The 25,512-nt window shown below is 38.7% G+C and overlaps 1 protein-coding gene across 1 annotated transcript in view; it reads left to right on the forward strand.

Moving 5' to 3' along the window:
- The window catches only part of LOC139155476 (complement factor H-like), a 105,538-nt gene that overhangs the window by 66,135 nt on the left and 13,891 nt on the right, over window positions 1-25,512 (forward strand). The window contains exons 14-17 of the mRNA XM_070730615.1: window positions 1,330-1,500; window positions 2,560-2,736; window positions 16,581-16,757; window positions 23,710-23,889. Coding sequence (XP_070586716.1) covers window positions 1,330-1,500; window positions 2,560-2,736; window positions 16,581-16,757; window positions 23,710-23,889 — 705 coding nt within the window. The remainder of the gene's footprint in view (window positions 1-1,329; window positions 1,501-2,559; window positions 2,737-16,580; window positions 16,758-23,709; window positions 23,890-25,512) is intronic.

Raw genomic sequence — 25,512 nt, forward strand, 5'->3', positions numbered from 1 at the left:
TTTATTTATTTATTTATTTAGTTAGTTAGTTAGTTAGTTAGTTAGTTAGTTAGTTAGTTAGTTAGGTAGTTAGGTAGTTAGTTAGTTAATTAGTCCAATACATAATACACATTGAAGAGAATAGATATGTAGTAATATAACTAAAGAAACGAATAGAAGAAAAGATATAAAAGTATAATTTGAAAGGAAGAAAAGATAAATGAGATAAGGAGAGACAATTGGACAGGGGACGGAAGGCACACTAGTGCACTTACGCACGCCCCAAATGTTAGAGCAGATAACAGAAAAGAAAAGATAATAAAAATAGAAGAGATGGAAGCTATACTTCTTGTTTTTTTCATTCCCCAGTTGGGTCAATCCTGGCATTCTGTAGGATTGGTGAAAAGGAAAGTCTATGTGGCTTCTCTATCGATATCATTTTCTGATGAAATTCATTGGTTTCCAAAAGATTATCAGTATCAATTCCAGGTGTTGATCTATATATTTTGGAAGTCACGGTCAGCCCTGGACAAGGTGCTCAACTTCCATGAAACAAGGGGAGAGTAATGAGATAAAAAGTATAAAACCACAATTTCTCAGTAGTAGCACCAGCTTTCTAGAATAGCATTTTTCTTTAGAAAAATGTTTCAAATTGATTTCTTTCACAAAATATTTATGGATTAATTGCGTGCCCTGTATTTTAGATGTATTGTTAAGGTGCTGATCTGCTTGCTATTTAACTTTGAAAGCGATTAATTTTTGCATGCTGTTTAATTCTTACCGTAAATGTTTATCTGTAAAACATTGCCAAACAAACAAATATCTTTTGAAACATAATGCAAATACTGACTGGTAGGGGTAAGGTTAGAAGCCTATGGGTCAGCAGACTATGAGGGCTGTGGTACCCAAAACTACATCCCTAGCCTCACTTGGGGACATCAACAGTCAAGAAAAATGAGATCACAAGTATCTCCATCCTCAGTTGCCAAAGAGAGAAAAGTATCATAGGCAAATGTATGGAAAGCTAGCAAAAAACTGAAGAGCACCACAAAGACTATTTGTCGGCTCTGCTACGTAGCCATTTACCAACTGGATACAGCAAATTTCATTGTATAACTCAACTGAAATCCTGACTTAAAGAAGCCCTGATAATTTATCATGCAAATATAATTAGAATTTAAATCTTTTTGTGATTATGGCATCTCAATCACAGTAGAGATTAAACAAGAGATTTGACATAAATCTTCCTAAGAAAATATTTAGTATTTATCTTCTTTGGGTGAAATAGAAATGAGATAATTTTCAGCTCTAATTCTAATCAAATTTTAATTATAAGATGTTTTGTTAAAGGAAACTGTCCTCCACCACCTCAACTTCCCAATGCCATCAATATAACAGAGATAAGAATCTACAAGAGTGGAGAAGAAATCAGCCTCAAGTGTCAAGAACATTTCCTTCTTCGTGGCCCACAAAAAATAAAGTGTGAAAATGGAAAATGGCAAACACCCCCACGATGTCTTGGTTTGTATTCTCAGTTTTACCTTTATTTTAAAGAAACTGGACATTACAGATAAAGTGTAAGAAGAAAAAAGTTTGGGTGAACATTCAGAGCGTGGCTTATGGAATTCTTCACAGCCATTTATCCACAGTGGCCTCTCTGTATATGTATGTGCAGTATTCCAAGCGACAAATCAGGTTCTTTGCACATTGTAGATGCTGCCTTCTTCTCTCCCTGAGAGTAAGATCAGGGTTGGTACATGGATGCTAAAACTATTTCTGGTTTGACCTGTGTCTGTATATGGTGGTGAGCATATATATGAGAGTATATGCTCTATACCAGTGATGGCAAACCTATGACACGAGTGCCACAGGTGGCATGCAGAGCCATATCTGCTGGCACGTGAGTTGTTGCCTTAGCTCATTTCCAACGTGCATGTGTGTGCCAGCCAGCTGATTTTTGCCCAACATAGAGGCTCTGAGAGAGTGTTTTTGGCTTCCTTAGAGCCTCTGGGAAGGTGGGGAGGGAGATTTTACTCTCCCCTGGCTCCAGGGAATAATAATAATATTAATAATAATAATGATAATAATAATAATGATAATAATAATAATTTATTAGACTTGTATGCCGCTCCTCTCTGAAGACTCAATCAAGTCTTTGGAGCCTATTGGGCCCACCAGAAGTTGGGAAACAGGTTGTTTCTGACCTCCAGGGGTCCTCCAGGGGGCAAGAGAAGCTGTTTCGCCCTCCCCAAGCATTGAATTATGCGTGTGGGCACTCGTGCATGTGTGATAGTGCACGCCCACGCTCTTTCGGCACCCAAGGAAAAAAAGGTTCGCTATCACTGCTCTATACACTCCATTATGCATCACATGACCAAGAGGCAGCCGCTTACGATGGAAGGGTTGGCAGCAACTTGAGTTTTTCAGAACTAGTTCTACACTAGCAGCTGCTTTTAGCATAGAGATTTGTTTTTTGAATCATGTTTCATTAAAAGAGATTTCCTATACAGATACAATAGAAATGTCTTTATGATATTTTATTTGTTTCATTAAAAAACTTCTTATGGTTTCTCTTTCTAGATTTACGATGTAAATCTCCTCCTGAAATTGACAATGGTATAATAAAAATTGAAAACCGCACAATGTTTTTTCCTAATGAAACTGTGGAGTATAACTGCCTTTCAGGTTTTGAAATTAGTCAGCCAAATACAGTAAGATGTGAAAATTTGAAATGGTCTAAGCTACCTGTTTGCAAAGGTAAGAAATAGTACTTTTTTCTATTGAAATGCCAACCCTGTGTTTGAGTTCTAAAAAAAGTTATCCATGCATATGTATTTTTTTCATTCCTATGTTGATATTAGAAATGGGACAAGGAAGATGCATCAATGAGGAATTTGTAGGGGCTTATAAATATTGAAATTTCACATGTCTTGAAATATCACATGTATGACCTCAAACATTAATCTTATTTGTAATATCATGTAAATTTTCAAAACAGTTCTTGTCAGCAGGATTCTGACTTCAAAATATCTTATTCACAGTGTATCAAGGACTTAGAAAGTGTCATTGGTTTAATAAATCAGCTCAAAGATTGTCTTTCCTGAAGGGCTCTTTTACCACTCCAGAGAAGAGATGGTGAATGTAGATAGCTTAGGCAAGTTCCATATGATAATAAAAAAAGATGTAAAGTAAGTAAGCACAGCAGTGCAAAGTTTTTTGTTTTTGTTTTGGCCTGTCTGGGTCTAGTCTTCAGCAGTATAACTTTTATTTAAGTGTTTATTTTCAGTGCTATTCTGGCTGGTCTCTACTAGATATCTGCTAGAATTGCTTGGCTTTCTTAAGCAGGGACCATTATGTTTCCTCTGGGAAAAACAAAGACCTTTCTCTCCAATCTACAGTAATATATAAAATATATATAAATAACAACAGTAAAGTCCATTTCGGTCTTAAAAGAGTAAGCCGGAAGAATAGGTCCATAAAGGGGAGGGGAGGTGATGGTGGGGGTGCCAGGTTTTACAATCTGTATCCATATGAGTCCAAGGTCCTTGGTACCTTGTCTACGGAGTCTACGGAGAGGGGCAGCATACAAATATAATAAATAAATAAATAAATAAATAAATAAATAAATAAATAAATAAATAAATAAATAAATAAATAAATGAATAAATGAATAAATGAATAAATAAACAAACAAACAAACAAACAAACAAACAAACAAACAAACATCCTCAAGATAGATTCCCCAAGATGCAGGTCACTCCTCATCCAGGGATTACTACAGTTTATTCCTCCCAACAATGCACATTATTCTCTCCAGATCAAAAGCCAGCATACCCCTCATACCCCTAACCCCTCGGTAGTTAGAAATGCCTCACTTTGCTGTTTCTCTCCCAACGGTGTCTGGTCCCTGGCATCTGATATTTTGCCTCAAATGGTCAAAAGAGAAGCAACAGCGTCTATAGCCTTCACCCAGTCCCCCCTGGTCACCCTCGCCTCTGCCATCTGTCTCATCATCTAAACCAATCTCAATGTGCTTGTATGTCTCTCAAATAACTTGCATGATCAAAAAAACATTACAGTCTCCGAGCATGAAAGTTATTACTGGGGGAGGCTCATGGCTCTCTGTCTCGGCTAGTCGACCACTTATTCACCTATGCATTTGGGTGCCATCTTCCACAGCCCTTTGGGGTAAATCTTTAGCATTCAGCCTTTGAGCTCCTGGGGAGTTATTTCGGCTCCTCTTGTCCCCAAACCTTCAGCAGTTATGTGGAGCACATTCACTGCCAGGCTGGATGTAAGCCTTACAAACTATTTAAATTGACTCTGCTAGTGGGTTTTTGTTTTTTTTTTTATGGTAAAACACCATAGTTGGTCACCGAGCATCTTGGCTTTCCTCCTCCTTCTAACATGACTGGAAACAGAAATATGTTGGATAGATGCAACAACTTCCTTATTATTCATGAAAAATCCATTAATTACTTTTAGCAGAAAATAACGCCTAAACTTGTAGTTCCATAATGATAATAAATTATGTTTTTAGCATTCCTTTTCTACAAATCTTTGTACTTAATAAGGATCTAAACCTCAGGAATCTTCCTTAGAACTACCAGATGTTTTTTCTAGAAAACCAATTTTCATTAATCAAATTATTAATTAAAACATACTTCTCATTATTTCTAATCATGGGATTAATATAATGTATAACTTCAGATTAAAGAAACTAGCAGAAAATATTTCATCTTTAGGTGCGCTGGCAATATAACAAGACATTTTTTTATTTTATTTATTTATTTATTTATTTATTTATTTATTTAGTTAGTTAGTTAGTTAGTTAGTTAGTTAGTTAGTTAGTCAGTCCAATACATAATACACATTGAAGAGAATAGATATGTAGTAATATAAAAAAAGAAAAGAATAGAAGAAAAGATATAAAAGTATAGGTTTAACTTGAAGGTCATAAATGATTAAATTTGTAAAAATGAAGATATTAACCAGGTTATTGTATTTTTTAAAAAGTGTTTTAAATTCTAAAGCCATCCATTTGTGGTGGGTGATGGTGGAGTCTAGGACTCATATAGGGTATTAAGAGAGAGAGGAAATAAAGGAAGGAAGGAAGGAAGGAAGGAAGGAAGGAAGGAAGGACAGAAAAAAAGAAAGAAAGAAAGAAAAGGAATAGGAAGGAAAAAAGAGGAAGGAAGAGAGAAAGAAAGAAAGAAAAAGAAAGAAAAAGGAAGAAAGGGAGGGAGAAAGAGAGAGACAAGGAAGAAAGAACATAGGATTAAATAATATATTTTGGATGTTCAGTAGTAGTAAATGGACATGGAAATTGTATCTCATTGAGGCCTTTGAGGCAAGGAAAGACCAGGCACTTTAACGCTGTGATGTTAAGTTGGCCACATCCCTCTGGTCATATGACCACCCAGTAACATGATCACCCAGCAACCCTCCCACCCAGTCACATGACCCTCAAGCCATACCCACAAAATAAGCCACGCCCAGAGAGTGACAGTAAAAATGTTTGTAACCCATCCTGATCCATGTCCTCTCTGCATACCAATTGTATCTTAAAGATGACAGATACTGTATTGTTAAGAATATAGTATATTTTTAACATTAAAGCTATAATCTTTAAAAGATACTATGAAATTAAAGGAACATTCCAGAAAGATATTCCCATACTAGCATTTTATTCTGATTTCCATTGCAGCAATACAAAGTTTATTTACTGAATGACTGATATACATTTTCAAATCTTCTAAAAAAAACATCTCCAAGTACCTCTAAATTTTTTTATTGTTTCTGCCTTATTAGCAACTCATGAGCAGAGATGATAATGGAATGTTAGCTACCTGTCTTGCAATAATGTAGAAGAAATGATGTTATGTCTAGATTTAAATGTCTTTCTCACCTTAGGGAAGTTCAGAGTATGTAAATGTTATTTATAAATGCTTGATTTTATATACTTTATTTTAAATATTAATTGTCTGAGTGGCAATTAGTATTTAAATCCATTCTTGACTGGATTAGTACATAAGCAGAGAATAGATAAAGCTAACCTTGATGATCTAAGAATCAAGTGTTTCCTAAGAGTATGGTTATCACCCATGAGTATTCAGAAATATATGCATAATTATTTTAAGTGACGGCTGTAGTGACAGACCAGAAAAGACAAAAGGCTGGAAATTTTAAATCTGCATAGTCAAGCCCTAATTTTTGTTCTTGGGAAGTAAACAAAAAAAAAAGTAAAGGTTAAAAAATGAAATAGATTCTGTAGCACTCCCTCTTATCCCTGTGTACTGAGAATGTGACTATAGAATTCAACAGCCCATTCACCTCCACCTGGAGAGATAACTTTATTTTATTTATTTATTTAGTTTGTCAAACATAAGATAACAGATATATGTATAAACATGAATATAAAAACTGTAAATACAGGGTACAAATAAATGGGAACAATAGGACAGGGATGGTAAGCACACTGGTACTCTTATGTACACCCCTTACAGACCTCTTAGAAATGGGGGGAGGTCCATGGTAGACAGTTTAGGGTTGAAGCCAGGCATGGGCAGCAGCTGGAACGCCCGGAACCATCGTTCCGCTGTGGAAAGTGGAGCGTGTAGGCCTGCTCCAGTTGCAGCTGGATATGCACGTGTGTGCACGAGCAACTGGAGCAATTCCGGTAAAAAATACAGGTTTTTTTGCTTCCGCGACTGCTGTAAGGTGGTGAGGGGGGCGCATGTCGGTAGAGCGGGCAGTGGGGGGGTCGCCATGTGGGGCAAATGGGTGTTTTAAAGGTTTGGGGTTCGGGGGGGTTCTGGCAAGCCCCCCAGGCCGGCTGCGACCTTTTAAAACACCCGTGCCGCTTCCCAGCTGTCTCCTGAAGCCGAACGCTAAAGCCGAACTTCCGCGTTCGGCTTCGGGAGACAGCTGCGAAGCGGCGCGGGTGTTTTAAAAGGTCGCAGCCGGCCTGGGGGACTTCCCAGCACCCCCCCGAACCCCGAACCCGGAAGTTTGGCAAAAGTTCGGGGTTCGGGGGGGTGCTGGCAAGCCCCCCAGGCCGGCTGCAACCTTTTAAAAGAGCCGCGCCGCTTCCCATCTGTCTCCTGAAGCCGAACGCTAAAGCCGAACTTCCGTGTTCGGCTTCAGGAGACAGCTGCGAAGCGGCGTGGGTGTTTTAAAAGGTCGCAGCTGGCCTGGGGGGCTTCCCAGCAACCTCCCGAACCAAACCCGGGGTTCAGCAAAATTTTGCCTCTTCTTACGAACTTTGTTCGAGTTACGAACCGGCGTTCGGGAGGCTTCTGGGAATCCCCGCCGCCCAGCTGTTACCTTTTAAAACAGCCGCGCGGCTTCCCAGCAGTCTCCAAACGCCGGTTCGTAACTCGAAAAAAGTTCGTAAGAAGAGGCAAAATTTTTCTGAACCCCGGGTTCGTATCACGAGTTGTTCGTAAGACGAGGGGTTCGTATCTTGAGGTACCACTGTATACCCCACCACCAATTGGAGTGTCTGTACTAACATCTTTAATATTCTTCTAAACTGGAATCTGTGTTCTATTTATATATCAAAGAGTGATTCTAATTTATTCTTAATGGCTAAATCACAAATTCTACTTGTCATATAACCTCTCACCATTTCCCATCGCTCCATCAGTTTTTTCAATTTATTTTCATTATACATATTTATCTTTACCTCCATAATTTCAAAGCAAATGTGGTCCACCATGTACCGATACCAATTCTGTATCGTCCATTTTGCTGCTTCTTTCCAACCCAAAACAATTACTGCTTGGGCGCTTTCCAATGCTGCTACTTTTATTTCTTTAAATTCTCTTAAGTCTCCCTTTTTTACCAGTACTGTCATTTCTTTTGTAATTGTCCAATTAATATTTAACATCCTGTTCATTTCATCTTGTACTACTTTCCAAAATTTCTGTACTACTGAGCACTCCCAGAACATGTGCATAAAAACTCCTCTCTCTTGGCATCCATGCCAACAAGTGCCTTTCCCCTTCTTCTGAAAATATGCAAGTTGTGTTGGTGTATAATACCACTTATGTAAAATTTTCCTCCTCATTTCTCTAACTCTTGTATCCTTTGTTTTCTGTATATTTTCAACTATCTCCTTCATCTCTCTTTCGTCTATTTGTACTTCATTTTGCCACCATCTAGTTAATCCTTTTATCACGCTCTCTTCTGCCTGTGATAACATTCTGCATATATTACTTGCTTGTGCTTTTATATCATCCCATTTTTCTTTTAATATTTTTCCAGTTGAGTTTCTTCTCTTAATAATGTTTCTTTATTCTCCCTTTCGTTCAATTGTTTGCTTATTGCGTTTATCTGCAACCATCTCTGTTGGCCCAACCACCTTTCTAAACGAATTCTGCTAACTCTTCCATCCTTCTCATATAACTGTTCTATTCTGGTTATCCCTTTATCATTCAATTCCTTTATAATTTTATTTAAATTAATTTCGTTATCTCTATTTAATACATACAAAGTTGACAGCTTTGATCTTTTTATTCCCATTTTTCCCTGCCGTTTTGACCAAATTTCTAAAGTCCCCTTCAAAGGGTCCATCAATTTATTGATTTCCTTTTTATTCCTTTTTATAAATAACAGCTCTCTATTATTAATTTTGTTAATCTCTTTTTCCAATCTAACCCATTTATTATTCTCTAATATCTGCAGCTCCATTAATCTTTCAATTTGAAACGCGTCTCTATATAGCTCCAAGCTAGGGCTTCCCCATCCTCCATCTTTTTCATTAGCAATCAGCCATCTTTTCCTTATTCTAGGTCTTTTATTCTCTTCTATCCAATAATTCAATTTACTATCCCATTCCCTCAATTTTGCATCTGAAAAGGTACCTGGTAAAACCTGAAATAAATACATCATTTTTGAGATAATCATCATTTTAAGTGCTCGTATCTTTGCCATCCTTCTCAATTTTTTATTTTTCCAACTCTTCATCTGTTTTAACATTTTCTTCCACATCAGGTTATAATTGAGCTTCACTATTTTATTTGGATTTCTTAATGCAATTAAAGTTATTGAAATAGTTATTGACAGGTAGAGTATTGTAGCAGATAATTTTGTTTTACTACGCTTAGGTCAAACCATTGGCAACATAGTTGTAAGTTGTCCAAGCCCAAAATTTCAAGCCTGGTGGCATAAGGTATTCTGTTGTGAGCAGAAGAGTGGAGTACTCTTCTCATGAAATACCTCTGGACTTGCTCAATTGTGGTAATGTCAAGTATTAAAACATGAATACATATAAGAGCCAGGGTAGCGCAGTGGTTAGAGTGCAGCACTGCAGGCTACTTCAGCTAACTGCTAGCTATAGTTCAGCAGTTCAAATCTCACCCCCTGCTCAAGGTCGACTGAACCTTACATCCTTCCAAGGTGGGTAAAATGAGGACCCAGATTGTTGGGGGCAATATGCTGATTCTGTAAACTGCTTAGACAGGGCTGTAAAAGCACTATGAAGCAGTATATAAGTCTAAATGCTACATGGTGTACAGTGTGGATTCCAGGCAGATGAGCTCTACTTTTGTACAAATGTGCAAATAATAATAATAATAACAACAACAATAATAACAACAACAACAACAGTTGGAAGGGATCTTGGAGGTCTTCCTGCTCCTGTTTAGGCAGGAAAACCTACATTACTTCAGACAAATGGTTATCCAACATCTTAAAAACTTCCAGTGTTGGAGCATTTACAACTTCTGGAGGCAAGCTGTTCCACTTTCTCCTTAGTTCTGAGTTGCTTCTCTCCTTTATTTAGTTTCCACCTATTGCTTCTTGTTCTACCTAAGGTGCTTTGGACTTCCTCTTCTTTGTAGCAGCCCCTGAGCTATTGGAACACAGCTATCATGTCTCCCCTCGTCCTTCTTTTCCTTAAACTAGACATACCCAGTTCCTGCAACCGTTCTTCATATGTTTTAGCCTCTAGTCCCCTAATCATTTTTTTTGCTCTTCTCTGTATTCTTTCTAGAGTCTCAACATCGTTTTTGGATTGTGGTGACCAAAACTTAATGCAGTATTCCAAGTTTGGCATTACCAAGACATTATAACGTTGTATTAACACTTTGTGTGATCTTGATTCTATCCCTCTGTTTATGCAGCCTAGAAATGTTTCTTGGCAGCTGCTGCACACTTCTGGCTCATATTTAAATGGTTGTCCACTAGGACTCCCAGATCCCTTTCACGGTTATTATTGTTGAGCAATGTACCAAATATACTTCAACAGCATTTGAAAAGGCTCTCCTATAAAAAGAATAAAATGAACATCAGAATGCTCTAGAATGGGTAATATCAGTCTGTCCTTAATTTAGGTTAACTAGCCTATAAAAAGGTTCCAGGTTACATGGAAACATACAGTTTATTGAGCACATTTTTGGAACAGGAATAAGAGAGATAATGAATCCATATAGCACCAATAATTAAATTTAATGCATAATTCCTTGCTGGATTTCTTAATTATTTTTGTAAATATGATCTGATGCTTGAAACTAAAGTCAGCTTCTGGCTTTCCTCAATTGTTGTTAACATTTTGTACATTTGCTTTCTATCAGGGCTAAATGGGATATAACTTCTGTCTTCAGTTTTAATGGTCATTCAAAACCTGGCCCTGGCTTGCTCCTTTGAAGATAAAGAAAAACTTTATTTAAAAAAGGTTTTAAAACTTATTTTAATAATTTATATAATTGACTAACTCATAAAAATGACTCTACACAATGAACAGAGAGTTAAAATTAAAGCACAATTTGAAAATCAAACATATATGCACAGTCTAAAAATCACTCTACTTCTAAATCAAAGTATAGAGTGAATAAATTAATCAAATATTTCCATTAATTTGCTTTTAAAATGTAATTTTAATAAATCCCCAAATACCTCAAAACCCTTTTTTGTGGTTTTTGTTTTGTCCCCATTTATGAATGGATCAAAAACACACCTTTTGAATGAATTTACTTTAATCAGTGAACCATTAATAATAACAACTGGCTTAGCAGTGGTCACACACACACAAATCAAAATGCAATCCTTTCTTGCAGAAAGTCATCTGCTAATTAATCTCCTGTCAGGCTGAACTCTCTAAATCTTCACATGGAGTTAGAGAGTTCAGCCTGACATCTACATTAGCAGCTGGCGTAAGTTCAGACACACTTAACTCAAAACAATGCAATTCTTGTTATTTCACATAATGTTTAAGCGCTTGGAAAAATGCCCAGGAGTCTTTCAAGAAATCTAAAGCAGAGAAACAGGGATTCACAAGTTTAGTTTAGTTTTATTGGATTTATATGCCGCCCCTCTCCGAAAACTCGGGGCGGCTAACAGCAATCATAAACAATATACAATAATAATCCAATACTAAAAGCGAATTAAAAAACCCTTAATATAAAAAAACAAATATACATACAAACATACCATACATACAATTGTAAGGCCTAGGGGGAGAAGGAATCTTAATTCCCCCATGCCTGGCGGCAGAGGTGGGTTTTAAGTAGCTTGCGAAAGGCAAGGAGGGTGGGGGCAATTCTTATCTCTGGGGGGAGTTGGTTCTAGAGGGCCGGGGCCGCCACAGAGAAGGCTCTTCCCCTGGGTCCTGCCAAGCGGCATTGTTTAGTTGACGGGACCCAGAAAAGACCCACTCTGTGGGAAGCTAACTGGTCGCTGGGATTCGTGCGGCAGAAGACGGTCCCTGAGATAATCTGGTCCGGTGCCATGAAGGGCTTTATAGGTCATAACCAACACTTTGAATTGTGACCGGAAACTGATCGGCAACCAATGCAGACTGCGGAGTGTTGGTGTGACATGGGCATATTTAGGGAAGCCCAGGATTGCTCTCGCAACTGCATTCTGCACGATCTGAAGTTTCCGAACACTCTTCAAAGGTAGCCCCATGTAGAGAGCGTTACAGTAGTCGAGCCTCGAGGTGATGAGGGCATGAGTGACTGTGAGCAGTGACTCCCGGTCCAAATAGGGTCGCAACTGGTGCACCAGGCAAACCTGGGCGAACGCCCCCCTCGCCACAGCTGAAAGATGTTTCTCTAATGTGAGCTGTGGATCGAGGAGGACGCCCAAGTTGCGAACCCTCTCTGAGGGGGTCAATGATTCTCCCCCCAGAGTAATGGACGGACATATGGAATTGTTCTTGGGAGGCAAGACCCACAGCCACTCCATCTTGTCTGGGTTGAGTTTGAGTTTGTTTACACCCATCCAGGCCCCAACAGCCTCCAGGCACCGGCACATCACTTCCACTGCTTCGCTGACTGGACATGGGGTGGAGATGACAATTCATGACAGATATCCAAGTCTGAACTGTTGTTTTGAACTATTGTCTGAACTATTGCAGCCTTTCAGCCATCTCTACTGTTCTTAAGTATACTAGGGGAGTAGCCAATTAGCCCCCAATCTTACTCCCGAGGAGACCTCCTCTGGAGTAACCATTCCATTTCTTGGCAGCTCTGCAGGCTCTTAGATCAAGAAGAGGAGTAGCCTCTTCTTTCTCACTGTCCTACTTGGGTGCCAGCTGCACAGGCCGCTGGCAGGCCACAACAGTTTTTCTTAGAGAAAGTCAGGGCAGAGAAGCAGTTATGCAAATCTAAAACCAAACTTTAATTTCTTCAGGTTTTTTCCCTTGCTATAGAAAATGTATTTAAGTAAATGCACAGTACAATTATACTTAAATGATACAATATTAATGTATGCTCTTCCGACTCAATCATATAGAGTATCTCTCAAAATCTTATGTGATACAGATGGTCCTTGACTTACAACAGTTCATTTAGTGACTGTTCAAAGTTACAATGGGATTGAAAAAACTGATGTATTATCGTTTTTCACCCTTACAACTGTTGCAGAATCCCCATGGTTATATGATCAAACTTCAGATGTTTGGCAAGTAGTTCATATTTATGATGGTTGCAGTGACTTCCTGACAAGCAAAGTCAAAGCCAAATTTACTTAACAACCATGTTACTAACTGAACAATTACAATGATTGAGCTTGGTGAAACCAACCTATACGTAGACTACCACACTGAATGCATCAAAACCAAGACCTATAACCCTCCCTTCAAAAATCCCATCCCTCCTCAACCATCCCACACTTTCCAACCCACCACCTCTCATCAACAAATTGCCATCCCCAGTACTTCCAACCAAGAATAGGAAAGCGTGCTCCTTATTTCCTCAGTTCAATCCAACCTCAATCCATTCCAATTTATATTCAACTCAACTCAGCCCAGCTTCAACCCAGAACCCAAACTCAATCTTAAATGTAAACTAATCAATGCAAGAAGTATAATTAACAAGTTGTCTGAATTCCTCCTCCTTCTAGACACCAACTTATTTGATTTGATCTTTGTCTGTTAAACATGGCTAAATACATCCTATCCTGACTCCATCATCACATCAAGTAACTACCTTGTCCTTCGGTCTGACCGTGAATCCCGCAGAGGAGGCGGTATAGCTATATTGTATAAAAAATCACTCAATCTAAAAAACATCCAAGTTGCACATGATCTTATCCTCCCAGAAACCATTATATGTGATCTTTCCCTCAATCTCACACTTCGCTTCCTACTATGCTACATAGCTCCTGACTCCGTCATCACTCATGCAACCAAATTAACCTCACTGCTAATATGGGCAACCTCCTGCCCTTACCCCATTATCTTCCCTGGTGACCTCAACCTACCTCACATTAACTGGACCTTAAATGAATGCAGCACGGAATCAATCCACACTACCTTATACAATGCCATCACCAGCCTGGGACTTGACCAATTAGTATTAAACAATACTAGACTTAACAGCTGTCTTGACCTCATATTCTGTAATAGCAAAAGCACAATCTATGGTCTGCATGTAACAGAACCTTTTTCCAACAGGGATCATAGTATGATTAACTTCAATCTCAATCTACACCAGGATAACTTTCACCTGTATCATGTGTCATTTAAGTATAATTTTAGGAAATCCAACTACAAACTCATAGATGCCAATCTCTCAATTCTTGACTGGCGAACTATATTTTCTAACTGCAACACTATTAATGATTTCTACAACACATTCTTACTACAAGTTAAAAGACCTATCAGACTACATGTACCACTAACTTCAACCAGAAGAAAAACAAAAAAATAACTTACTTGTCTCAATAAGGAAACTACAAACCAAAAAAAGATCTCACTGGTGTAAAAATAAAAAAGGCCAAGTAACCAACTTCAAAAGACGCTACAAAAGCATTTGCCAACAAATAAAAGCAGAATGTCTCAACTACCACAGCAAACAAGAGGAGAATCTCCTTCTCACCAAACCTAAACGAGCCTTCTACAACTTTGTCAACAACAAACTCAAAGACTCTAGACCTATTCCACCTCTCGTTGGACTCAACAACAAAGAATACCATGATGATCCATCCAAAGCTAACCTCTTCAACTCTTTCTTTGGTCTGTCTTCGTTAACAGTAATGGCTCATTCCCCCATCTTCACAAATCACACCTCAAACTCTCTAAACGACCTAACCAAAGTAGACTTCACTATAGACCATGTTGAAAAAGCAATCCGAGACCTCAAACCTTCTCTATCAGTCGGACCAGATGGTCTTTGCACATAGTTCCTAAAAAAACTTTCTTCTGCTATAGCCGAACCACCAAGCATCATCTTTCAAAATTCCTTCAGGACCAGCATACCCCCCAAGCTATGGTCAAAAGCAGTAGTCATCCCCATCTTCAAAAAATGAGACCCTTCTCTCGTTGACAACTACAGACCAATTTCACTATGCTGCATCTCATGTAAAGTCATGGAATCAATTATAAATCAATCAACCTTTACTTAGAATCTAATAACCTACTCTCTAACAAACAATTTGGATTCAGAAAGAAATTATCCTTCAACCTTCAACTACTTCACTGCAAAAACATATGGACTACCCACCTAGATCAAGGAAAATCCATTGATGCAATTTATATTGACTTTTGCAAAGCCTTCGATTCAGTGGTCCATGACAAACTACTCCTAAAACTCAAATCCTATGGCATCTCAGGATTCCTCCATAGCTGGATTACTGCATTCCTGTCAAACAGGCAACAAGTTGTCAAAATTGGAAGTGCCATTTCCACCCCTGTCCCGGTTAAAAGTGGCATTCCCCAAGGCAGCGTACTAGGACCTACTCTATTCATTCTCTGCATCAACGACCTCTGCAATCATATCACAAGCAACTGTGCTCTTTTCGCCGACAATGTAAAACTTTTCAGCACCACGGACAACACATCTACTTTCCAAAAAGACCTCGACTTTGTCTCAGATTGGTCTAACACCTGGCAACTTCAAATATCAACCAGCATATGTTCTACTCTCCACATTGGCAAAAAGAATCCGAACCTCATATATAAACTGAATAAACAAATTCTCACAGCCAACCCCCCACTCAGTAAAAGACCTTGGAATGCTAATATCAAATGATCTAAGTGCCAAAGCCTACTGCAACAATATCGCCAAAAAGGCTTCTAAAGTTGTTAACCTGATCCTACACAGCTTCTGCTCTGGCAATCTCACACTACTCACCAGAGCCTACAAAACTTTTGCCAGACCAATCCTTGAATACAGTTCATTTGTCTGGAACCCATACCACATCTCGGACATCAACACCCTTGAAAATGTCCAAAGATATTTCACCAGAAGAGCCCTTCACTCCTCCACTCGAAACAGAATACCCTACAAAAGCAGACTATCAATCCTAGGTCTAGAAAGCTTAGAACTACGATGCCTAAAACACAATCTAAGTAATGACCACAAGATCATATGCTGCAACATTCTACCTGTACTACTTCAGCTTCAATCGCAACAACACAAGAGCATGCAACAGATTCAAACTTAATATTAACCATTCCAAACTTGACTGTAAAAAATATGACTTCAGCAACCGAGTTGTCGAAGCGTGGAACTCATTACCTGACTCAGTAGTGTCAACCCCTAACCCCCAACATTTTCCCCTTGGACTATCCACGATTGACCTCTCCAGGGGCGTGCATAAGTGCACCAGTGTGCCTTCCGTCCCCTGTCCAATTGTCTCTCCTTATCTCGTTTATCTTTTCTTCCTTTCAAATATGTTCACCTATACTTTTATATCTTCTATTATTTTCTTTATTTATATTACTACATATCTATTCTCTTCAATGTGTATTATGTATTGGACTAAATAAATAAATAAATAAATAAATAAATAAATAAATAAATAAATAAATAAATAAATAAATATTAACTTAATAAGTGTGGCAATAAATGTCGTAAAATGGGGCCAACTCACTTAACAAAAGTTTCACTTAGCAACATAAATTTTGGGCTCAATTATGACTCAAGCACTACCTGTATTTAGAATTTTATTTTTAAAAATGCATTGAACTTCTGAAATAGACAGTCTCCTATGAATGAGTTCTTTGTAAAGGTTAGGGTAAACTGAATAGTGCTCTTGCATCTTAACTTTCTAAAACTGCTATTGATAATAATATGCTTATTTTTTAAATATTTTAAGAAATCTTGGCATTAATTGAATTCTACTGAAAGTTGTTTTTTCATCCCCCCCCCCAGAAAAGTCATGTGGTCCAGCCCCCCAAATCCCTAATGCTTCAGTGGAGCAAGATGATGCAGAACTGTATAATTCTGGAAAAATATTAAATTATATATGCAATGATGGATTTGATACTGAAGACCTTACTCAAAAGACATGTATAAAAGGAGAATGGGTAGGATCCTTCACTTGTAAAGGTACAGTAATTTTATTTTTGAACTTCACAAATTAATTGTTTTTGAAACAACATTGTTGAAAAGTGATGCTTAAAGGAAAGAGGACAAACTTGCTGTCTTACTCTTTCAATCTATGCTGCCTTACTCTTTCAATCTATGTGGACTCAGACAAACAGGCATTTGTTGTTCTAGAAATTGAATGATTCTTTACATTGTATGGTCAAAAAAAGCCTAGATTAAATTAACCAATGGAAGCATTATTGGAATCGATCAACATGAACAATTTTGTGTCTTTAGCTGGCCTAATGTTGATGATATATTTTGTCATAATTTATTTTTGGCCTATATTCTATCTATTTTGAATCACTTCAGGAAATTGAAGTTTTGTATCCTCTATCAATTTAGATGCAACATGTCCCACACCCCCTATAGTTGAAAATGCTAGAATTAGTGAAGATACAATAAAGAAGTACACGAATGGCGAGAAAATAACTTATCGGTGTAATGACGGTTTTGAGATATCTGAATCAGCTACTGTAACATGTAGACAAAATAACTGGTCACCCTTGCCAAGATGTCAATGTAGGAATATATGGTCTATATTTTTGCTGAGATTCACAAAATTCACATGGAGAGTACATTTTTTAAAATTCAGAAATGAAATATTATTTATCTTATTAATTAATCCACAGAGAGGGGCGTATCAGAGCTTGCATTTGTGCAAGGTAGTCTGTTTGTGCCCAACCAGCAAACCAGTCCAGCCAGCCCACCAATCCAACCAGTCAGCCAGCCACAGACCAGTAGAAATGGAGTTAAAAAATTAAACACTTCTTTATACTACTACTACAACTACTGTCTATACTATACATACAATAAACTAGTCTCTTACTAGTACCTTGCTACAACTATCTTAGCTCAATACCTTCCAGGAACCAACTTGTACAGCATTTCAGCTTTTTCAAAGCATATTTCCACGAACAGCACCAGCACACAAGCTAACAGTGAACAGGCATAGAGATCAGACATAGAAAGAGCAGGGAGTTCTTGCCTAATTAAATACCATTCACATAATTGCTAGGTTGCTGCATGCTCAACTGCCTCTGAATGACTCAACATTCTTAACAGAGGCCTACTTTCTGTATTAAGATATTACCCAGGGATTTTTAATTCCTGACATGGCGGCATACATAGAAACATAGAAACACAGAAGACTGGCGGCAGAAAAAGACCTCATGATCCATCTAGTCTGCCCTTATACCATTTTTTGTATTTTATCTTAGGATGGATATATGTTTATCCCAGGCATGTTTAAATTCAGTTACTGTGGATTTACCAACCACGTCTGCTGGAAGTTTGTTCCAAGGATCTACTACTCTTTCAGTAAAATAATATTTTCTCTGTTGCTTTTGATCTTTCCCCCAACTAACTTTGGATTGTTGCCCTTTGTTCTTGTGTTCACTTTCCTATTAAAAACACTTCCCTCCTGAACCTTATTTAACCCTTTGACATATTTAAATGTTTCGATCATGTCCCCTCTTTTCCTTCTGTCCTCCAGACTATACAGATTGAGTTCATTAAGTCTTTCCTGATACATTTTATGCTTAAGACCTTCCACCATTCTTGTAGCCCGTCTTTGGACCCGTTCAATTTTGTCAATATCTTTTTGTAAGTGAGGTCTCCAGAACTGAACACAGTATTCCAAATGTGGTCTCACCAGCACTCTATATAGCGGGATCACAATCTCCCTCTTCCTGCTTGTTATATCTCTAGCTATGCAGCCAAGCATCCTACTTGCTTTTCCTACCGCTCGACCACACTGCTCACCCATTTTGAGACTGTCAGAAATCACTACCCCTAAATCCTTCTCTTCTGAAGTTTTTGCTAACATAGAACTGCCAATACAATACTCAGATTGAGGATTCCTTTTCCCCAAGTGCATTATTTTGGACTGCAGTTTCCATTGCTTTGACCATTTACCTAGTAAAGCTAAATTATTTACCATATTACAGACGCCTCCAGGAATATTAACCCTATTGCACACTTTAGAGTCATCGGCAAATAAGCAAACCTTCCCTACCAAACCTTCCCCTATGTCACTCACAAACATATTAAAAAGAATAGGACTCAGAACAGACTCTTGTGGCACACCGCTTGTAACCTGTGTCTGCTCAGAATTTATTTATTTATTTATTTATTTATTTATTTATTTATTCATTCATTCATTTATTTATTTATTTATTTATTGGATTTGTATGCCGCCCCTCTCTGGCTAACAAACAGTGATAAAAAACAGCATGTAACAATCAAATATTAAAACAACTAAAAATACCATTAACAATAACTCTCTGATGTCTATGCTTCAGCTAGCTGCAAATCCACTGAACTATCCAGGGATTAAGACCAATCTTTACTAATTTATCTATCAGCTCTTTATATGGAACCGTATCAAAGGCTTTGCTGAAGTCCAGATAGGCAATATCCACCACACTACCTTCATCCAACACCTTTGTGACATAGTCAAAGAAATCAATGAGATTAGTCGGACATGATTTGCCTTCAGTAAAGCCATGCTGATTTGGGTCCAATAAGTTGTGGGTTTTTTGGTGCTGATTTATCCTCTTTTTGAGTAGAGTCTCCATCATTTTAACTATAACTGATGTCAAGCTAACTGGCCTGTATTTACCAGCTTCTTCTCTACTGCCCTTCTTGTGGATAGGCACAACATTGGCCATTCTCCAATCCTCAGGAACATCTCCTGTTAACAGAGATTGGTTAAACAAATCAGTCAGGAGGGTATCAATGACAAATCTGAGTTCTTTAATAACTCTGGGGTACATGCCATCTAGACCCATTGCCTTATTTATCTTTAATCGTTCAAGTTCTTCTAAGACATCGGCTTCTAAGATCACTGGAGCTGAACCTGTACAGCTGGAAGCAATGCTATATCCATCTATAATATTATAGTGTAAGGTGTCTTTTGAGAAAACTGAACAGAAATAGCTATTGAAATGGTCAGCGATCTTCTTATTCCCATCAATGCATGTATTATTCCCGGTACTAAGCTTCGTGATGCTGCAGTTTTTCTTCTTCCTATCACTAATATATCTGAAGAAGGTTTTATCCGCCTTCTTTACAGATTTGGCAATTTCTTCCTCTTTTAAGGCTTTAGCAGCATATACTATCTGTTTTGCCTCCTTCTGTCTCATTTTATACACCTCTCTATCAGCTATACTTCCAGACTCTTTATACCTCCTATAGGCAGCCTTTTTTCATTGACTATAGCCCTTACATCATTGCTAAACCACAGCGGTTTCTTCTTCCTTTTACCTTTAGTTATTTGCCTTACATACAGTCCAGTGGCTTTTAAGATGGCCTTTTTTAATACAGTCCACTGGGTGCTCGCTCCTGCCATTTTATCCTTCCCCTTTAATTCATTATTTAAATATTCTCCCATTGCATTAAAATTTGTTTTTCTGAAATCCAATACTTTGGTTGCAGTATAGGATTGCTCACAATCAGTTTTTACATCAAACCACAAACATAGATGGTCACTGCAACCTAATTTTTCTCCCACCTTAACCTCTGAAACCCAATTCCCATTCGTAAAGTCTAAATCTAGAATATTCTCCCCTCTAGTCAGTGTCTTAACCAGCTGTGCCAGAGCTGCTCCTGTAAAGGCCTCTACTATATTGTTACTTTTGCATGTAAAGGCACTGGGGATATTCCAGTCAACATCAGGCATGTTGAAATCACAATATCTCCCTTTACTGCCATTTGGGTAATTTCATCCACCATCTTGTTGTCATATTCCTCAGATTGCCCTGGAGGCCTATAGATCACCCCAATTCTAAGGATAGAACCTTCTTTATTTTGCATGCAAACCCAGAGAGTCTCCAGATCTTTACATGTATTTTGAATTAGTGTTGTTTTTAGACTTTCCTTAATATAAATGGCTACTCCACCCACCCCTTCTCTCTATTCTATCCTTCCTATACAGTTTATATCCTGGTATGGATATTTCCCATTCATTAGAATCCTTAAACCATGTTTTAGTTATTGCAACCAGATCCAAATTATCTCTAGATATTATGGCCATTAACTCACAGAGCCTGTTGCTCAAGCTTTGAGCATTCGTGCATATTACCCGAAGAACATTGTTTTCATTATTAGTTTGCCCCTTACCATCAACAACTACATCTATTTTATTTGCAGCTCCCTTTTCATAAGCTTCCAGAAACTGATTTATCCTCAAAAAAGTTCTGAACTCCTCACCAAGCACCTGGGTACCTCTGTATGATGGAAGCAAACCATCCCTCTTAAACAATTCCCTATTAGACCACCTACTGACATCATGACTAACATAGCCAAAACCTTCAGCTTTACACCACTGCCTTAACCACACATTAAACTCTCCGATACAAGTTGTTTTATTCACTTGGCCACAAACCAGTTACATCTCTGAGAAAGTCACTGAATCAGTTATTTTGCCCAGCTCCACGCTTAGACATTGGAAATCTCTTTTTACTACATTAACATTTCTCTGGGACAAATCATTTGTGCCAAGATGCATCACCACATCAACATTATTACCTTTACTCACAGCCTCCAATCAATCAATCAATCAATCAATCAATCAATCAATCAATCAATCAATCAATCAATCAATCAAATCTGAACCATTCACCCAAGATGAGCTGTTGCTCTTATTTTTTCCTATTTGACAAATAGATAATGCCGCACAAATCCCAGTGACCGGTTATGTCCCACAGAGTTGGCTTTCTCCAGGTCCTGTCGATGAAACAATGTTGTCTGGCGGGACGCAGGGGAAGAGCCTTCTCTGTGGCAGCCCCGACCCTCTGGAATCAACTCCCCCCAGAGATTAGGATTGCCTCCACCCTCCTTGCCTTTCGCAAACTCCTTAAAACCCACCTTTGCCATCAGGCATGGGGAAATTGATTCCCTTGGGCCGTTTCCGTTGAACTTCCTCCAATTTGAAATGTCTTCTTTTCTGTTTAAAAAGAAATGCAGTTCATTACTTTTGGTAGTGTTTTCTCTGCTTTAGCATTTTCTAATCGGAAGGTGGGGTGTCAGCCTAGATATACAATCTATTTGAGGTCATGAAAACCCAGCAGGAGGGACACATTTTAAATTAGTGCAGGTTTTATCTCTGGAAATAGCACTTATGATTGCCTTGCCTACCTTGAATGATCAAGCTTGTTTGCTTATTTACCATATTTTTTGGAATATAAGATGCACCGGAGCATAAAATGCATCTTAGTTTTGGGAAAGAAAAACAAGGAAAAACAAATCTGCCTCTGTCTCCCAGCAATTTCCCTCCCAGCAAACAGCAGAGATGATATACACTGTTTGCTGTGTATTTCTGCGCATCTGGGTCTAATAATAGAAATAGCAAAGAACTGGAGAATATATATTATGGCATTATATTAATGCCAACAGGTTTTCTTAAACATAGTCACACCAACTCTTCCCAATTATTTAAATAGATCTACTCCAATCATGACTAAGTCAGGGTTTAACTCAGCTGCCTTATCTTTATATTAAACAGGACCACTGCTAGATTTCAGGTGATACTTTTACAGATACTGTTAAAATTGATATGGCTATCTGGAAGTACAGTTATTCTCCACAATTTAAAAGAAGATACAACAACACTAAGCCTCTTCAGATCAAGCATTTATTTTAAAAAGATTTTTCATTTTGTTAAGTTGTCTAGAAAAATAATAAAGCAGTCTTTAAAAAATAAGTCTAATAATTTGAACATTGTGTAGGCATTTATAGTTATTGACTTATCTCCTTGCAGCAAACAACAAATAGCCAGTTTCAACACAATGTGATTAGCACAAGAAATAAAATTCTGCCTTCCCTCTCCCTGACAGTGATTTGCCTCCATCACTTACATTTTAACATATGGGTTTGCCTGCAGCTTCAATCAATCAGCTGAGGGTTGAAAGGCATATAATCAGTGGCTTATGCTAATCAGGCTATGGGCTGCTTGCTGCAAGGAGGTAAATTGCTGGGAGGCAGAAACCAAAAAGTGTGGGTACTGGGGACTACAGTCAGTGTATAAAACACAACCATGTTTTCACCCTCTTTTGCGGAGGTAAAAGGTGTGTTTTATAATCCACTTCTATCCCATCACAATCTAGAGACATTTAGCTGCTTATATAGAGTATAAAAACGAAGTATAACAGCCTCATTCCAATCAACTGTAAAAATAGTAAAGCAACAGAACAGACTAAGTGGTCTTTATATTAATCTGTTCTCTCTCATCCAGATTTGATGGTTTCCAGACATCAGCAAAGGATATTGAAACCATTTCCCTCAAAGCCTAGAGTAGAGGATCACAGTTGCATCTGTTGCTTTGCTGCTTTGTAACAGACTGATTAGAAGGGAAAAGGCCAGAATAGTTCATCATGCAGAGGTCATTCACTTGATAGCTTCTTTTCTGCATGTAGTTCATAGAAGGATTTAAATTTCTTGCAAAATAATCCAATTTTCAATACAACATTTTAGAATTGCTCTAATGCACAAATACCATCTAAGTATTAATGCTGTATTCTTATTTAGTTTTTACAAACAAAATTAGAAAAGAGACTATACAGATTCTCCCACCCTCCAAGTTAACAATAATCCTACAAAAAGAGTTTCAGAGAAAATTATTTACACAAACAACTCACTACCACTAATCTAAGACTGATCAGATATCATAGTAATGATTGAAGGCATCCAGTTTCATTTCTTCAAGGAGGAAGAGGACGTTCCACTCTCTATAGTCTCACCTTCCGCTCACCTCAAAGGGAACAGATCCTGCAGGGCCACCTTTGTATTTTCTATGCCATATGATATGTACTGTCAATTTTGGTTTAAAAAGTTAAAGTGAGAGCATGTTTACAGAAGTTTGTTTTGGGAAAACCAAGTGCATTTAACTGAACCATTTTTGTTACTATTTTAGATGTAAGATGTTCTTCTCCCCCTGAAATTCAAAATGGTCAGATCATTGGTGACATAAAGGAGAAGTATTTCCCCCAGGAGAAGGTGTATTATCAATGCAACACACGTTATACTTTTCTTGGATCTTCTTTCATTACATGTTTGAAGAATCGTTGGGAACAACAACTACCACGTTGTACAGGTATTTGTACAGATCTTCACTACGTATAACTGAAGTTAAAATTGGAAATGAATTTGTTTTTATTTCACTGGCTCTTTCATGTTATTTTGAAAAAGTCCTTTCAAACTTTTTCAATATTATATTATATACCAATATTGTATAAAATGCTATAATTGTAAAATTTAATGTACCGGTTGAATTGTGAAAGTAGATTTTATTTATTTATTTTTGTTAAGCATATATAAGATTACAGTAAATGTATAGATGAGATGGTTATGAGTACATAGGAAATAGACGGTAGGGGTGCTTATGCACGGTTCTTCCAGACCTCTTAAGAATGGGGTGAGGTCAATAGTAGATAGTCTAAGGTTAAGAATTTAGTGATTTGGGGAAGAAAGCACAGAGTCAGGCAGTTTATTCCAGGCATTGATCCCTCTGTTGCTGAAGTCCTATTATCTGCAATCGAGTTTGGAGCAGTTTGCAGAAGAGACGGAGTAACGACACGGACATAAGAGCTGGATTTAAACTGGGTCATTTTTATTAACATAAATTAGCATAATTTATTCAACTAAATTAGCATAAATTAACATTTATTTATTTATTTATTTATTTATTATTTGGATTTGTATGCCGCCCCTCTCCTAACTATGACCCTACAATGGACCTGCAGGGTCAAACAATTGCTTCCGGGGCGAAAAATGACGTCAGATAAACTTCCTGGGCAACTTATGGGTGTAGCTCCATGCTAGTCCAGGTGAGGGACCCCTCCCTCACCTGAGACCCTGCCATGCACTTGCATGAGGGGGGTCCCGCCGGCTAACCCCTAACAGGGGACTTAAAGGTGCGGGACCCAAAGACAGGTTCCCCCCAACTGCTCAGGTCGCTTCTACCACAAGCTTGGAGAGAACCTGTCAATCATCCCCAAAGATGCCCAACGGAGAACACGCAGTTGCTAAACCACCACCCAGTTTTCTGCCCCTAACCTGCCATGGAGCGGGGGTCAGATCTCTATCTTGGCCCCCTGACTCCCCCCTCTAACTGCGCCAGCTAACGCAGAGCCCCTGCAGGTCCTGTAAGAAAATGGTGTTCCTCTGTTCTGACAGAGGAAGACCAGCAGCGAGGTAAAGCCACAGCTGATCTATGGTGATGAGGGGATGGGCCACTACCACCCCACCTAACTCTCTGACTACCGTACCCAGGGCCTTAATGACTCCACGTCTAACCCGGTGAAGGGCCCTAAGGGAAATGGTGTCCCACCAAGTGATCCTCGGGAGGATCCAGACCACACCACTTGCGTGGTGGGCCCCACAGTGCGAAGCCACCGCAGGTCTTCGCGAGCCTGACAGATACAAAGTAGACCCCCAGGCCCACACAGGTCCTTGCCACCGAGGTGCAAGACCCACCACCTGGGCGCAGCAATGGGATGCCGCCCTCCCAGGACCATCTGGGCGCAGCAATGGGATGCCGCCCTCCCAGCACCAACTGGGCGCAGCAATGGGATGCCGCCCTCCCAGCACTATCTGGGCGCAGCAATGGGATGCTGCCCTCCCAGCACCAACTGGGCGCAGCAATGGGATGCCACCCTCCCAGCACTATCTGGGCGCAGCAATGGGATGCCGCCCTCCCAGCACCAACTGCGCGCGG

This window comes from Erythrolamprus reginae, unplaced genomic scaffold, assembly GCF_031021105.1.
Source record: "Erythrolamprus reginae isolate rEryReg1 unplaced genomic scaffold, rEryReg1.hap1 H_21, whole genome shotgun sequence".
Taxonomy (NCBI): Eukaryota; Metazoa; Chordata; class Lepidosauria; order Squamata; family Dipsadidae; genus Erythrolamprus; species Erythrolamprus reginae.